The following is a 15,615-nucleotide window of genomic DNA, read 5'->3' on the forward strand; positions in this document are numbered from 1 at the left end:
TAGTCACTGATGCTGCAAATTCTAGTATTACATTTTGGAACTTTCTGTTTGTTTTTTTTTTCCTCTGACTAGTTTTGATCCGTGGTTGGTTGAATTCTCAGATGCTGAAGCCGTGTTATAGAGGGAAGAGTGTATATAATTCATACTTGAATGAATAAAATAGATGTTTTCTAGATAAAAATCATCACAAAAGGTTGCATTAGGCTTTCTTTTGGGGATCAGTTATGTGAGCTAATTTTTATTTTTTCTGGCACGAGAGTGAAAGAGAAGCTTGCATTTGCTGACTCCCCTGAACAACATACTCTTAGGGTCTTACAAGTCACACTAGATTAATAGGTTTCTTTGGAGGCACTTAAAGAGCAAGGCCATTTGGTGGGAGGTGATAGAAGAGATGATGCATAATGACTTTTACTTAGCAAGCTTTATTTAGTGAGTTTTCAACTATAGGATATTTCTTTGATGCATAATTAGGATATATGATCAAAGAAATAAGGCATCATTTGTGGTAGCAATAAATTGTAGTTACTCATGTATTTTCATTTTTAATCAAGCATAATTTTTCTCAAGAAATAGTAAATCTTTGTTTTTAATGTCAAAAGAAGATATTTTCATAATCAAAGGAATGTTTGATAACAATTAAATGCATTGTCAGTGGGCTTCTGAAAGCAACATCAGCCGTAATGTATGAATGGCTTTGTCAGGACAGTGCTGAGAATGTCAAATGTGGTTTCAATGCAGCAGAATCTTCGGTCGCCTGTTAACTTGTACAGGGCTTTTGTGGTTGACAGGGGGATTGCCGCAGCAGAGAAGAGGCGATGATATTTGGCATTGGGCTCTGTGACAATGGATTTATGCACCATGGTAAGCATATTTATTCTGGAAGCTTCCAGATGTATTTCACTGTTTTGTTTTCTCAAGACATTGGGAGTCTCTCAGTGGCCAGGGAAGTCCTCTAAAGATGAACCAGCAAGATTGTCTGGGTCTTGCCACATGTCCCTGTTGGGGCACCATGTCTGCAAGCAGTGTCTCCACAAGTATTATCTATAAGTTGCCATGACATTTTTCTGTTTTTCTAGACTGGTTCTGAAAAAGCAAGAGCTTGAACTAGAAGTTAAAAAAAACAGCTCATGTATCTCTTTGAAACTATTCTAAGTCAGACCCATGGGTTTCTTTTTTTTTTTTTTTAATGCCAGTATATATTAAAATGATTAAATGAGAGCCTATATAATTGCATATTTATAGTGATTTTTTAAGAAAATACTTTCAAAATTAGAGAACAAAATTATAAATTTCTGGAAAAAAGTTTCTTTTTGACTACTAATTAAAGATTGAATTCCTTTCTTGTTTGTTGACTTCATTTCTCTTAAATTTATAAAAGTAATGAGACTTAGTTTTCCCTCTCTATTCATACGATCTTATAGATTCCATAAACGCGAACCATCGCTTTCCATTGTTAATAATATTTGCTTATGTGCTTATTTGATAGCTCTTGTGCCTATTGGCCAATTATATTCAGAAATTACTTTTTCTGAAGCAATAAGAACAGAAAAGTAGCAGTGATTTTGAAAGCCTCTTTGATTATCATTTGTTCCTTTGGGACTTCCATTATATCCCAGTGTCTCTGGACCACAGGAAATACTGGTCTTTGAAAAGCCAATTATTGAATGGAAGGAATGACATCATTATATGGAATTAAAACTATAATATCAAGCTGAAAACCTTCAAAGATTTTGATGATTTTTCTCTTTAAAGCATCAGCAAGCATCAATTTAATCTAAATATTTATTTTAAAATATTGGGTTGCAGTAAAGTTTTTCCCTATGGAAGTCTCTGTCAGTAAAGGCACAGCCAGTTGGGCTCATGCCTGGCCTTATGGATGTTTTCTCTCCCTGCCTTTAGACTGACTGTTTGGTGGAGGAAAACAGCAGTAGCAGAAACACCATGTGAGTTTGGGGAATAAAGCAGGTCATGTCGGCAAGGCCTACCTGTGTGAGTGCTTCAGTCCTGTCCGACTCTTGCAGCCCTATGGGCTGCAGCCCACCAGGCTCCCCTGTCCAGGCAAGAATACTGGAGTGGGTTGCCATGCCCTCCTCTATGTGATCTTCCCGACCCAGGGATCAAACCTGCATCCCTTATGTCTCCCACATCAGCAGGCGGGTTCTTTACCACTAGCGCCACCTGGGAAGCCCTAGGCAAGGCTTACCTCGATCTCAATTATATTCTCCTTCCTATTGTCAGCTACAAAAGGCTTGTGTTGCCTTTAATTTGTGGTTGGTAGTTTCATTCGTTAAATTTATGTTGCCAGCAGTTTTCCATTTAAAGGTCAATCCATACATATAACTGATCAACAGTTATGATTTGAAACTCCATTAGAAACAAAGGAGCTATCTTTTTTTTTTTTTTGCCTACTGTATGCCAAATTATTTACATTTGTTACATTTTAGTTTTGTCCAACATTATGAAGAAGATTTTATTGCCCACATATTATCGATGAGGAAACTGAAGTTCAAGGAGTTTAAGTAACTTCCCCAGTATTGCTTCCAGAATAAGAATATAAGGATAGATAAGTAGAAAGAAGATTTCTCTTTTAAGACACTTTGACAGCTGTCAGGATCTCACTGAGAACAAATTCTTTCTATCAGTATGTAGCCTTATTTTTAAAAAAGGCTAACAAAACTTATACCTTATATCATTAGAGCATGTCAGGCAGCTTGGGACTTTGGGGGAAAATGTTAGTATTCAGATAAAAGGGAAAAACTGACCTTTGCAGAAATAAGGTTATTTGAGAACAGTGTTTTTATGCAGATGACTAGGAATTGGTGGAAACTAAAATCACATTTCACCCAGAAGGCAGATTCTGGTTTGAAGTGTTAGAACAAAAGCAACTGCGATGAGAATTGCTCACACACATAAAGGCTACATTTAACCCATTTGAATTTTCCCATAATTGTGCAGGATATTAAAAACAGAAATGTTTTTGTCTTTTACTTAAAACGTTTACTGCAAATTCAAAACCCTGTAGGATTCTATGTTTTGAATTGCATGCATTTTTAAAATTCAATATAATCTTTTGAAAGTAAAAGTTGGATTTTAATCTGGAAGGCAGCAGATTTGGTTAAGTCAAAAAACTTTATCATGAAAAAAAAATACTACTTATCTTTAAAAATTCAGTCTTTTAGGTAACAGTAATTGAAGGAAACATCAGCTTGAAATTATGGAAATTAAAAAGTATCGTTGGGATATTTGTGAATGTAACTTGTTCCAGGCTGGAGGTCTGTCAGTATGGAAAATGAGGTTGATTTGGGCTCGCTCTCTATTTCCATAGTGCTTGAGAAAAGTGAATTCAAAGACGAACCTCTACTTTTCCGTTTTTTTGCGGATGAGGAAATGGAAGGGTCAAATATGAAACATCGGCTGATGAAACATGATTTAAAAGTTGTGGAAAATGTTATAGCTAAATCCTTATTGGTAAGTTTATTACTATGCTGTGCAGATTTTCTTCTTCATTAGACATTGATAGATTACATAAACATGTTTGGTGATACAATGTATCATTTCAATCTGTTTGATTTGTAATTTTTTTCATAGTTGTTTTGTTAGTCATGTTAATATTTTACATTTCAGATTAAATCCAATGAAGGCAGCTATGGTTTTGGATTAGAAGACAAAAATAAAGTTCCAATAATAAAGTTGGTGGAAAAGGGGTCTAATGCTGAGGTAATGTAAATTAGTGTTTTTATTTAAACTTTTTGTCTGTGACATACACATTTAAAAGTTTTTTAAAAAACTGAAATCAGCCTTCAAGTATCTTTATTGAAAATAATGACTCTGAATAATCTTATTCTGAGGTTTTTTGTAATACTGTTAGGATTTGTGAAAGAGGGTGTCTGAGTACCTAAGGAGAGTGGGGGAGGTATTGTAAAGATGTACAGCTTCAACTTGACCTTGTAGGAGTCCAAGCGGTTTAGTCCATGTCTGATTCTAGTCTGCAACCTGGTGGAGACTGTATAGGGTGGGACTGTTATGCATGTTACATGATTCTTCCACTGAATCAAGAGCTGTGTTTTCTATTTCCCTATCACTTAAATTTTTTTTATTGTGGTAAAAGGCACATAATATAAAACATACTATTTTAAACATATTTAACTGTACAGTTCATTGGCACTAAGCACATTCACATCGTTGTGCAACTCTCACCATCATCCAGCTCTCAAAAATTTTCACTTCATAAACTGAAACTCTGTCCCCATTAAATCATAGCTGCCCATTTTTTCTCCTCCCCTGTCCCAGCCCCTTGTGCCTGGGATCTGCCAGTGGACTTTCTGACTCTATGAATTTGACTATTCTAGGTACCTCGTGTAAGTGGAATCAAACAGTATTTGTCTGCACCCAGTGTATATTGGAATGCATTTTTAAGCTTAGCTTAATATATGTCCTACAAACAGATGGCACTTTCTTTCCACCCCCCCCCCAATGCTATACAGTAGGTTCTCATTAGGTATCTGTTTTATACATTAGGTAGTATGTGTATCTGCTAAGATCATGGCATCCAGCTCCCTTGTGTGTGTGTGTGTGTGTGTGTTAGTCACTCAGTGTTGCCCAACTCTTTGCTACAGACCCCATGGACGGTAGCCCACCAGGCTCCTCTGTCCAGCCCCATTACTGCATGGCAAACAGAAGGGGAAAAGGTAGAAGTGTGACAGACTTCCTCTTCTTGGGCTCCAAAATCACTGTGGATGGTGACTGCAGCCATGCATGAAATCAGAAGGCCATTGCTTCTCAGCAGGAAAGCAATGACAAGCCTAGACTGTTTTGAAAAGCAGAGATGTTACTCTGCTGACAAAGGTCTGTATAGTCAAGGCCATGGTCTTCCCAGTGGTCATGTATGGTTGTGAGAGCCGGACTGTGAAGAAGGCAGAACACCAAAGATTTGATACCTTCGAAATGTGGTGCTGGAGAAGACTCCTGAAAGTCCCTTGAACAGCAAGGAGATCAAACCAGCCAATCTTAATGGAGATCAACCCTGAATATTCACTGGAAGGACTGATGCTGAAGCTGAAACTCCAGTAGTTTGGTCATCTGATGCGAACAGATGACTCATCGGAAAAGTCCCTGATGATGGGAAAGACTGAGAGCAGAAGGAGAAGAGGGTGTCAGAGGATGAGATGACTGGATGGCATCACCAGTGCGAAGAACATGAACTTGAGCAAACTCCAGGAGATGGTAAGGAACAGGGAAGCCTGGTGTGCTGCAGTCCATTGGGTCACAAAGAACTGGACATGACTGGGTGACTTAACAACAACATCAACAGTGTGTGTGTGTGTGTGTGTGTGTGTGTGTGTATGAAAGAAAAAGAAAGTGAAATCACTCAGTTGTATCCGACTCTTTGTGACCCCATGGACTGTAGCCTACCAGGCTCCTCCATCCATGGGATTCTCCAGGCAAGAGTACTGGAGTGGATTGCCATTTCCTTCTCCAGGGGATCTTCCTGACCCAGAGATCAAACCCGGGTCTTCCATATTGCAACCAGATGCTTTACCGTCTGAGCCACCAGGGAAGCGCCCCCCTCCCCATATATGTGTGTGTGTGTGTGTGTGTGTGTGAATCATAATCCTATCATTTTTGGTTATCTTATTTAAATACAATTTCCATCAGTAAAGCACATGCTTTGATTGATTTTCTCATTGGGTTAATGCTGATTAATGTACTCTCACCTCACCAGACTTTTAAACAGAGGAATCTCCCAATCATTCATCCATTCACTCCTTCAGGAATATTTATTTAGTACCCGTTATGTGATTGGCAGCATTCTAGGCTCTGGGAATACAGCAGTGAAGGAAATAGACAAAATTCTCTGCCCTCATGAAACATGCATTGTAATGTTCTGTCCCAAGTATATTGGGTTTAAAGTGTTCCTACCTTTGTCTGCCTTGTAAAATGCTTACTCCTCAAGAAAATGTTTCTCAGTATATAAATTTTTAATAAGGAATGTGAGAATGAGTAAAGCATGGCTTTTAACTTTGAACCTATTTAAAGTCAGTAGCCAGCTATCACTCATTCTAGCTGCTGATGCCCAAGGTCTCTGCTTTTGTCAGCCTCATGAAAGACACAGCTTTCTGTTGTTTGGTCACTCAGTCCTGTCCTACTCTTTGCGACCCCATGGACTGTAGCCCACCAGGCTCCTCCGTTCATGGGATTTTTCCAGGCAAGAATATTGAAGCAGAATGCCATTTCCTTCTCCAGGGGATTGTCCTGACCCAGAGATCAAACTTGAGTCTTTTGGGTCTCCTGCATTGGTAGACCAGTTCTTTCTGCTGAGCCACCAGGGAAGCCCGCTGAAAGCTTTATGTATAGCTATTAATGTCAGAGAAAATAAATCTGCTCAGGTCATACCCTGTTAGTGGGCCTGGCCAACAAATAACTTTTTTTGTTAATTTTCTATGATGAGGAAATGTTTCCCCATTTTCAGATGATGTTCTTGGAGTGCAGGTTCACCCGACTCTGCCACCAATAAAATGCCCTCTGCCAGGTTTTCATCCTTTAGCTAGTAATCAGCATATACTATAGTTTACAGGCAGTGTGCATGTGTGTGTGCGTGCCTGCTGCTGCTGCTAAGTCGTTTCAGTCGTGTCCGACTCTGTGCGACCCCATAGACAGCAGCCCACCAGGCTCCCCCGTCCCTGGGATTCTCCAGGCAAGAACACTGGAGTGGGTTGCTTAATCGTTTCTATTTGTGAACCCATGGACTGTAGCCCGCCAGGCTCCTCTGTCCATGGGATTTCCCAGGCAGAAATACTGGAGTGGGTTGCCATTTCTTCCTCCAGAGTATCTTCCTGACCCAGGTATGCAACCTGAGTCTCCTGAGTCCCTTGCACTGGCAGGTGGATTCTTTACCCCTGAGCCACCCCATTTTTTCCCTTTTAGGCAGTAGAGTTAGTTAAGAAGATTGACCTGGTTGGCATGCAGAGATAATGTCTTCCTTGTTATCCTTCCAACGTCTTGTGATCCATGCCTGTTGGAGTTCTTCCTTGGATTCCAGGCATTTCTCTCTCCTGCCCTGCAGACACCTATGCTGTGTCAGGCTAGAGATGCATATTTGGTTGTCATCCATGTCTGTATAGAGGTTGTAACTCTCTGAGTTAATTGGATATAGATGGAAAACACAGGAAAAACAATTAACCTGAGGTTTGACTGTAGTTAAAAGGATGAAGTAAGAAGAACTATTAAAGATAACAGAAAAGAAGGGTCACAGGTGAAGTACAATGTTAAGTCCTAGAAGGAGGGAGAATTTCAGTAGAGACGGGTGATCCAATGAAAAACTGAATCAAAGGGAGTAACTGTTATCTCTTCCACAGTTCTGTACTATGACGTTGTATAAAAACATTGCAGATGTGTTAAAATGTCAGAAATCACTAAGTTCTAGACCTTTTCAGATTCTAATTCTGTGAAAAAGTAGGTTTCTTATTAAAATTTTTTTTTTTTTTTTTTGCTATTTCTCTCCTAGATGGCTGGCATGGAAGTTGGGAAAAAGATTTTTGCGATTAATGGTGACCTAGTTTTTATGAGACCTTTCAATGAAGTGGATTGCTTCCTGAAATCATGCTTAAATAGCAGAAAACCTCTAAGAGTTCTCGTGAGCACAAAGCCAAGGGAGTAAGTTGTATAGTTTATACAGTGTTTGAAACATTAGACATTAGCGAGTAAAATAGAAAAGTTAGCAAAACCAGTGTCTGAAATTAAGCATCTCACTGCTTGCACATTTGCACCTCACCAACATCACTGATACTGGTCTTTAGATGATGGAAAAGTTACGTTGCTTATGATGGTTAAGCTACTTTATGTTGCTACTTAAAGCAGGTTAGTTTCAGCAGAAATAATATTTTCTTTTTGTTACCCTAATTTTTCTTGTTTGGGTTGGGTTGAGCTTGATTACCAGTAGGAAAACCAGCAGGACACTTGGTAATGGAAACTTTATTCCCTCATGCTCCCTAAATCCAAGGATTTCAGGGACTATGAACGGATGAGACACCCTGTGTTGAAACACACAATTTGTTGTTGTTCAGTTGCTCACGTAGTCAGCTATTCATGTCCCGTCCTTGGCTACCCTGTGGACTGTAGCCCACCAGGCTCCCCTGTTCTTCACAAACTCCTGGTGCTGGGTCTTTTCCAATCAGTGAGCTCTTTGTGTCAGGTCCACAAGGGGATACACATAATTACATCTTTATAGAATGGGAGCATGATTAATGATCTGGGGGCTTTTTGAAAAAAAATTAATAAGATATTATGGATATACTTGGGAAACATTGGCTTTTGGTCTGAAAATCATCAATGATGTAGGGTCCCTGAATCAGATTTCCATGAACCAATTAATCAAGAGAATGTATATAAAGTACTTAGCATAATGTCTTAACATGTTTATATTCATATTTCTCTTTAAATTATATTATTTATCCATATTTCTCTTTGAATTATATTATTTTTCTATAGTAATAAGCAACTTCATTAATTTTAAGATAAATGAAGATTACCACTTCAGAAGCAAAAGAGTTTATTTTAACTACTTATGAAAATATTCTAAGTATATATGGTATAGTATCTTCCCTACCTTGATATGTATTTTCAGCAATAGCTGAATCCATCATTTATCTTAGGAGTTGAAGTGCAATGTAATGGGCTAGTTCTGCAGTGTCATCCAGGTAGAGGCTCTAGCTTCTACCCATGGCTTACCAGGGGGTCTGAAGGAGTGAGCACGACTCATCAAGGTTAGTAATTTAGGAAGACTTTGAGACAGAGGGCAGCAGATAACCATAATAATGTCTTTTCCCTAAGACTAATTAAGGTGTTTTGTTGTCTTTGTGACCATGACCGGCTTTTAGCCCACCTAGCTCCTCTGTCCATGGGATTTCCCAGACAAGAATATTGGAGTAGGTTGCCATTTCCTTCTTCAGGGGTCTTCCTGACCCAGGGGTTAAACCCAAGTCTTCTGCCTTGGCATGCAGATTCTTTACCACTGAGCCACCAGGGAAGCCCAATTATGATCTATTACTTCCCTTTTATCCAATCCTATCTAAGATGAAGCTTACCTAGTTGCCTACCTCTGAATTTCAGTTCAGTCCCTCAGTTGTATCTGACTCTTTGCAATCCCATGGACTGTAGCATGCCAGGCTTCCCTGTCCATCACCATCCCCAGAGCTTGCTTAAACTTAAGTCCATGGAGTCGGTGATACCATCCAACCATCTCATCCTCTGTCATTCCCTTCTCCTGCCTTCAGTCTTTCCCAACATCAGGGTCTTTTCCAGAGAGTCATTTCTTCACATCAGGTGGCCAAAGTATTGGAGCTTCAGCTTCAGCAGCAGTCCTTCCAATGAATATTCAGGACTGATTTCCTTTAGGGTGGACTGGATTGATTTCCTTGCTCTCCAAGGGACTCTCAAGAGTCTTCTCCAACACCACAGTTCAAAAGCTTCAGTTCTTCAGTGCTCAGCTTAAAGGTCCAAGTTTCACATCCATATGTGCTACTGGAAAAACCATAGCTTTGATTAGATGGACCTTTGTCAGCAAAGTAATGTCTCTGCTTTTTAATATGTTGTCTAGGTTGGTCATAGCTTTCCTTCCAAGGAGCAAGTGCCTTTTAATTTCATGGCTGCAGTCATCATCTGCAGTGATTTTGGAGCTCAAAAAAATAAAGTCTGTCACTGTTTGCATTGTTTCCCCATCTAATTGCCATGAAGTGACGGGACTGGATGCCATGACCTTAGTTTTCTGAATGTTGAGCTTTAAGCCAACTTTTTCACTCTCCTCTTTCACTTTTTCACTTTCATCAAGAGGCTCTTTAGTTCTTTTTCACTTTCTACCATAAGGGTGGTGTCATCTGTATATCTGAGGTTTTTGATATTTCTCCTGGCAATCTTGATTCCAGCTTGTGCTTCATCCAGTCCAGCATTTCATGTGATATACTCTGCATGGGCATTTAAAAGGAAAAGGACAGGCTGGAAAAGGATTAGGCAGTAGGATTCCAGAGCAATTATTAGTAAACTAAAGGCTGTCACCATGGTTCCTTGCCCTCTGATTTAACCTTGTAAATACTTTTCACTGATCATAGACATCTCAATTCAGAGGACTGGGAAGTCATCCACTTCAATACTGAATAGAAAGAGGCAAATCCTTAGTCTTAGAATTAGTTGCTAGATGAGCAGGGTTGAACCTGGGTGTTCTGATGCTTCCTTCCATGTCTGCTGCACCATATCTGAAACCCTGTATTTCTGGTCCAGATTCAAGGCTCTTTCACCACTTGCTTGTTAATTGTGTTGTTTCAGTATCCTTATCCATAAAAAAATGGGGACTGTAAGAGTGTTACAGAGGTGCTAAGAACTTAAATGAATCTAGGTTTGTAAAGAACCTAGTCATGTGTTCAGCACGTAGTATGTCCTCCAGTGATGTTATCTGTGATGCTTATCTGTTCTTTTATTTCATTTTTCCCCCATTGCTTCTTTATTACATGAAAAGTAAGTTTCACATTGTATTTCAAGACTGTTTTGAGAATTGTTGTTGTTCAGTCGCTAAGTCATGTCCAGCTCTTTGTGACCCCATGGACTTCAGGACGCCAGGCTTCCCTGTCCTTTACTATATCCTGGACTTTGCTCAAACTCATGTCTGTTGAGTCAGTGATACTATATGGAATACTCAAGTTTTTCCTTTTTATTTTTAATCTGTCTTAAATATTGTAACCTTTCCTTTATGCCCTTATTCTAACATATGATTCCTGTCAATCATTCTCATATTTTCTTACAATGGCCACTTATAATTTATGTAGTAAAAAGGCAAAAAATGACAGGCAAATACAACAGAATTTTTCTTTTGAACCCATCTGTAGTTTACACATTGATTATATCAAGGAATTTTTCAAAAGGCTTTGTAGCAGATAATTTAGTGCACTCATTTTCTACAGGAAATGAGCATTCCTCTTGTATAAATTTAATCCTTCATTTAATAGTATAGTGGTCCGAGCAGGGAAACATATTTTCCAAAGGTCATTTTATGAAGAGAATTACAGTGTTATGAACAAAATGCATCTCACAGTGTTCTGTACAAATTTTGTTTAAAATGTAATAATCTTGAAGATTAGAGCAAAGTCAACCTCGAATAGCAATATAAGGATAGACTTTACTCATAAAGAGTTTTGAGAGTCCATTATGAATTTTTCACAGTTCAAAAGCACCAATAATTCACCATGGCCAGAAAGGTCCAAGTTATTTTAGTGTGAGTCCTAAGTCACTTCGGTCATGTCTAACTCTTTGTCACCCTATAAACTGTAGCTCGACAGCCTCCTCTGTCCATGAAATTCTCCAGTCAAGAATACTGGAGTGGGTTGCCATTTCCTTCTCCAGAGGATCTTCCTGACCCAGGGATCAAACCTGCATTGCTTATGTCTGTTGCAGTGGCAGGTGGGTTCTTTACTGCTAGTGCCACCCGGGAAGCCCATTTCAGCAAAAGTGAACCCTCATTCAAGAACTCTCATTCTCTTATTCATAGAGAAGCCTAAGCTACCTCTATTTTTTATTTCATGCTCAGAAGATGTGTTTATTCCCTTTTCTTTTCCTTAGTCAATCTTCCATCTTCCAGTGTACCTTTGACAGACCCTAGGAGCAAGGTGTTGTAAAAGAAGCAGATATAGCCTTATATAGCAAAGTGTTTAATTAAGGATAAAGGATAAATTCATTCCATAAGCTCAGTGCCACCAATATACAGATCACTTCATAGTGTGTAACCTAATTTATATAACATTTTCAGGGCTTCCCTGGTGGCTCAGATGATAAAGAATCTGCCTATAACTCGGGAAACCTGGATTTGATTCCTGGGTCAGGAAATCCCCTGGAGAAGGGAATGGCTACCCACTCCAATATTCTTGCCTGGAGAATTCCATGGACAAAGGATTCTTTAAATTCTATAATAACACTTTCAGGCTGCCCTAAAACTGATAGTTTGCATTTCTGTCACAGATTGCCAGAATGCCTGCCAGGGTTATATTTGAAATTATAGGGCCACCCTCTGCCTTCAAGTCTAAGTGCAGCGTGTATCTTTCTGAAGTTTTCTAGACGCAGCATTGCTCACACAGCTCCCCCAGCTCTTTCATAAACAGTGAGTAAGTGCTGCTCTACCTAACTTCAGACTGTCTCATGTTCCTTTGAAATGCTGCCAGCTTTTATTTCATGATTCATTCATCATCTTTTGGAAAACACTTTTGTTTTTGGGGCATCAAGTGCCATTCATCAACATTTATTACATGGTATTCATTTGTCTTTGCTCTCTCTGGAAATTTATTTAGACTCATTTTTGTTGTTATGATGTTGTGTCTTATCTCGAGTTCGCTGCTTTTCATTGTTGCTCTCTGATTTCTGCCTTCCTTCCTTGGAGTAGCTTGTTTATTAATGCCAGTTTATTACTCCCTCCCTGGTTTGCCATGATGGCTGACTCAAGATCTCCATCTCTTCCTCTTCATTTCCATGTGGGCTCATTAAAAAATACGGCTTTTCTTATTCAGATTTACCTTTTGATGTGTTATCCTTTTGAAATTCCACTGAATGAACACTAAAGTTAATCATATTCTTAAATAAATGATTTTGATACTGTGTTTGACAGGTCTATTCTTTAAAACCAGCTCTTTGTTGTTGCTCTTTGCTGAAGTTCCCAACAGGTAGAAATGGATGAACCTTGTGTTTCTTTTATGTTAATTTTAAAAGTGAGACTTTGCAAAGTGCACCAAAGGCTTTGTCAGAGTAAACTAGGGAGAGATGCTTCCATTGTACTAAGTACTTGCGCAGTTCATAGCATGAGACAGGGCAGTTTACCAAAGGTTTCTCTTTTCACCTTCACTGACACCCTGCAAAGTAGTTTTAACATCATCATCTTTTTGCGGAAACTGGCTCAGTTAAGCAGTTCATCCAAGTTAGCCAAGTATTAAGGGACTAAATAAAGATTCAAAGGGAGGTTGGTGTGACCAGAGCCTGTTCCTTGGTCAGGATATTCTGTGCAATGACTGTGTTCAGTGGGAGATCTTGGGTGCCTGCTCTGGGTCCCTTGGAAGTGCACCCCCCATGCTTATCCAGCCCAGTCTCTTTCACACATTAGACCCCAGATATGTGTTTATGGAAGGATTGAATTTTATTCAGTCCACAATAGCTGTGTGGACAGCTATTGTTTTAACCAGTTGTGGCATTTTAAAGTCATCTTACCTTATTTTCTATTGACTTTAGGACAGTGAAAATCCCAGATTCAGCGGAAGGACTTGGCTTCCAGATCCGAGGATATGGCCCTTCGGTGGTGCACGCAGTAGGAAGAGGTGAGGAAGCGGTCCTGTGTGGTGTCCAACTGGCCAGCAGGTTTGAATGGTCCTTACTGAACAAAAATGTGTGCAATCATGTTGCTATGGATATTCTCAATGTTTGCTGTATTAGCTCAATGGTAGTGGCTCAGTTGGTCAAGAATCTTCCTGCAGTGCAGGAGACTCTGGTTCAATCTCTGGGTCAGGAATATCCCCTGGAGAAGGAAATGGCAACCCACTCCAGTATCCTTGCCTGAGAAATCCCGTGGACAGAGAAGCCTGGCAGGCTACATTAGATGGGGTCTCAGGAGTCAGGCATGATTTAGTGACTCAACCACCTCCACCAGAAACTCTTATTTAAAAAAAAAAAAAAAACTTCTCCAAATTGTAAGACAAATTTATCATTGTTAAAAATTCATAAGAGAATGATTCCTCTCAATCTCACTTTTCTCCATGTTTCAGTGTAATCAAAGGATGTAATGATTTTAAGATGGTCTGTTTTTCTCTGACAGCATATTACTGTATTTCTGTCAGCAATTCTATATGTGAGTTTGGGTTTAAGAATTATCTGTGTGGTTTATGTAGCGTCTGCTGCTGTGTGATTACTTCAAGGGGTCTCATAAACCATGTGTTTTATAAACCATCAAATGCATTTTAAATTAAATAATTTAGGGGACCCAAAACTTAATGTTTATATTTTATTCTCTTTCTGTTTGACAGGCAAATCAGCTTTTGATATCTCTTGTTAACATACACACTTTTAAATTTTATGCTAACATTGATGTAATTTAAAGAAATAACTGTTAGATCCCACATTACTAACCACAGTAAATAAATTGCTGCTGTAGCAAGAAAGATCACAGTAAGCGACGTGTTTATCTTCACAAGAGATATACGTGCTTTTCATTACTAAGATATGTGAATTGTAAAGCATCTCAACATGATCATTCCAACATTAGACTGGGAAATTTTGAGATGACGTTGCTATCAGAGTCAAATTTATCAAGAACATACTAGCTAGACCTCTATTAGAGTCTATAAAATCACTTTCATTAGTGTATGTGTGATAAAAATTAACCTTACTTCAAAAACTTTTCACTCAGACTTTTAAAATACATAGATTAATAGATATTTCAAATATTTCCAGTTACTCGTTAACGAAATGGGATTCATTGCATAGTGAAAGGGATGTTTGATGTGACAAGTATTTCCTTCATTTTCACTAGACCAAAAAGGAGCCAATCACTTTATTAGTACTATGAAATAACTGAAAACTGGAGTGAATCAAGTTTTTTCTTTCCTTGTCTTTTAAGGAGCAAGGTTGTATTTTGGAAACTTAGTCGTAGGGTTAAGTCCAATTCTGGTTACTATGCCTTTTGCTTCTGAAGAAGAAAACAAAGAAATGCTCATGTGCTTCTCCTTTTGAGTGAATATGAAATAAGATAATAGCCTGTGGTTTCCTTTTGCACTGTAATCTTGCCATGAAAAAATAAACTTCTTTCCCATTTTTCTTCTTCAGCCCTTTCCCATGGTCGCACACTAGAGCATATCAATGACTGAACTTCTACCTGTGGAATCTACAATTCCAGTATGCCAGGTTCTGGTGCTGGAGTCTTTTTTTTTTTTTTTTTTGATCTCTCATCACTTTGATATTCTCAGGTTGTTTTAAAATTCAGTTGGTTTGTAAGTGTAGTTCAATAAAAAATGATAAGCAAAATTCGATAGGGTTGTCCAAGCTTTGGATACTTCTCCTTTTCTGCTGGTGAATTACATCCTTCAGAGTACCACTTCCTCCCTGAGCCAGCTTTATCCCCATGGTGGGTCACTACCGTCACTTGTCTGCTTCATTAGGGTCCTCTCAATCCTGTCTCTCAGGTGCCTCCAGGGTCCTCTTGGCCTTATCCTCAGGTGCGTTTTGGCCTCAGATAAACCTAATTACAGCCTTTGCTATTTCTTCTGAGCAGCTGACAAAGAATTGTCACGGATGTGGGATTAGTGTCATCCCAAGTCACCGTCTAGTCTTTCACTGAGCCCCTGTTACTACTCAGCAGTCTGCTTACGTGTCTGATCAGTTTTCTCCCCGTCATTGCCTCCTGTCTCCCAGGTATGAAGCCTTCCAAGTCCTGGTTATTTGGTCATCATCTGTTTTTCTCCTACTCTAGAGGAACAGGTCTTCCATTTTCTTCTCTTGAGTTCAATGTTAATATCTCTATAAAGATTCTGGAGCCTATCCCTTCAGATACTGCCTGTGCGGTATTACACTGTCAGATAGTCCCCTTACAGAATTTTCAGC

At 39.1% G+C, this 15,615-nt stretch overlaps 1 protein-coding gene across 2 annotated transcripts in view; it reads left to right on the forward strand.

The window, feature by feature from the left end:
- PREX2 (phosphatidylinositol-3,4,5-trisphosphate dependent Rac exchange factor 2) overlaps positions 1 to 15,615 on the forward strand; it is a 301,596-nt gene that overhangs the window by 130,144 nt on the left and 155,837 nt on the right. For both annotated transcript variants that reach the window (XM_061438929.1, XM_061438928.1), the window contains exons 15-19: positions 789 to 861; positions 3,326 to 3,468; positions 3,625 to 3,717; positions 7,505 to 7,653; positions 13,255 to 13,340. In XM_061438929.1, the coding sequence (XP_061294913.1) occupies positions 789 to 861; positions 3,326 to 3,468; positions 3,625 to 3,717; positions 7,505 to 7,653; positions 13,255 to 13,340 (544 nt within the window). The remainder of the gene's footprint in view (positions 1 to 788; positions 862 to 3,325; positions 3,469 to 3,624; positions 3,718 to 7,504; positions 7,654 to 13,254; positions 13,341 to 15,615) is intronic.

Source organism: Bos javanicus, chromosome 14 (assembly GCF_032452875.1).
Source record: "Bos javanicus breed banteng chromosome 14, ARS-OSU_banteng_1.0, whole genome shotgun sequence".
In the NCBI taxonomy this organism is placed as follows: Eukaryota; Metazoa; Chordata; class Mammalia; order Artiodactyla; family Bovidae; genus Bos; species Bos javanicus.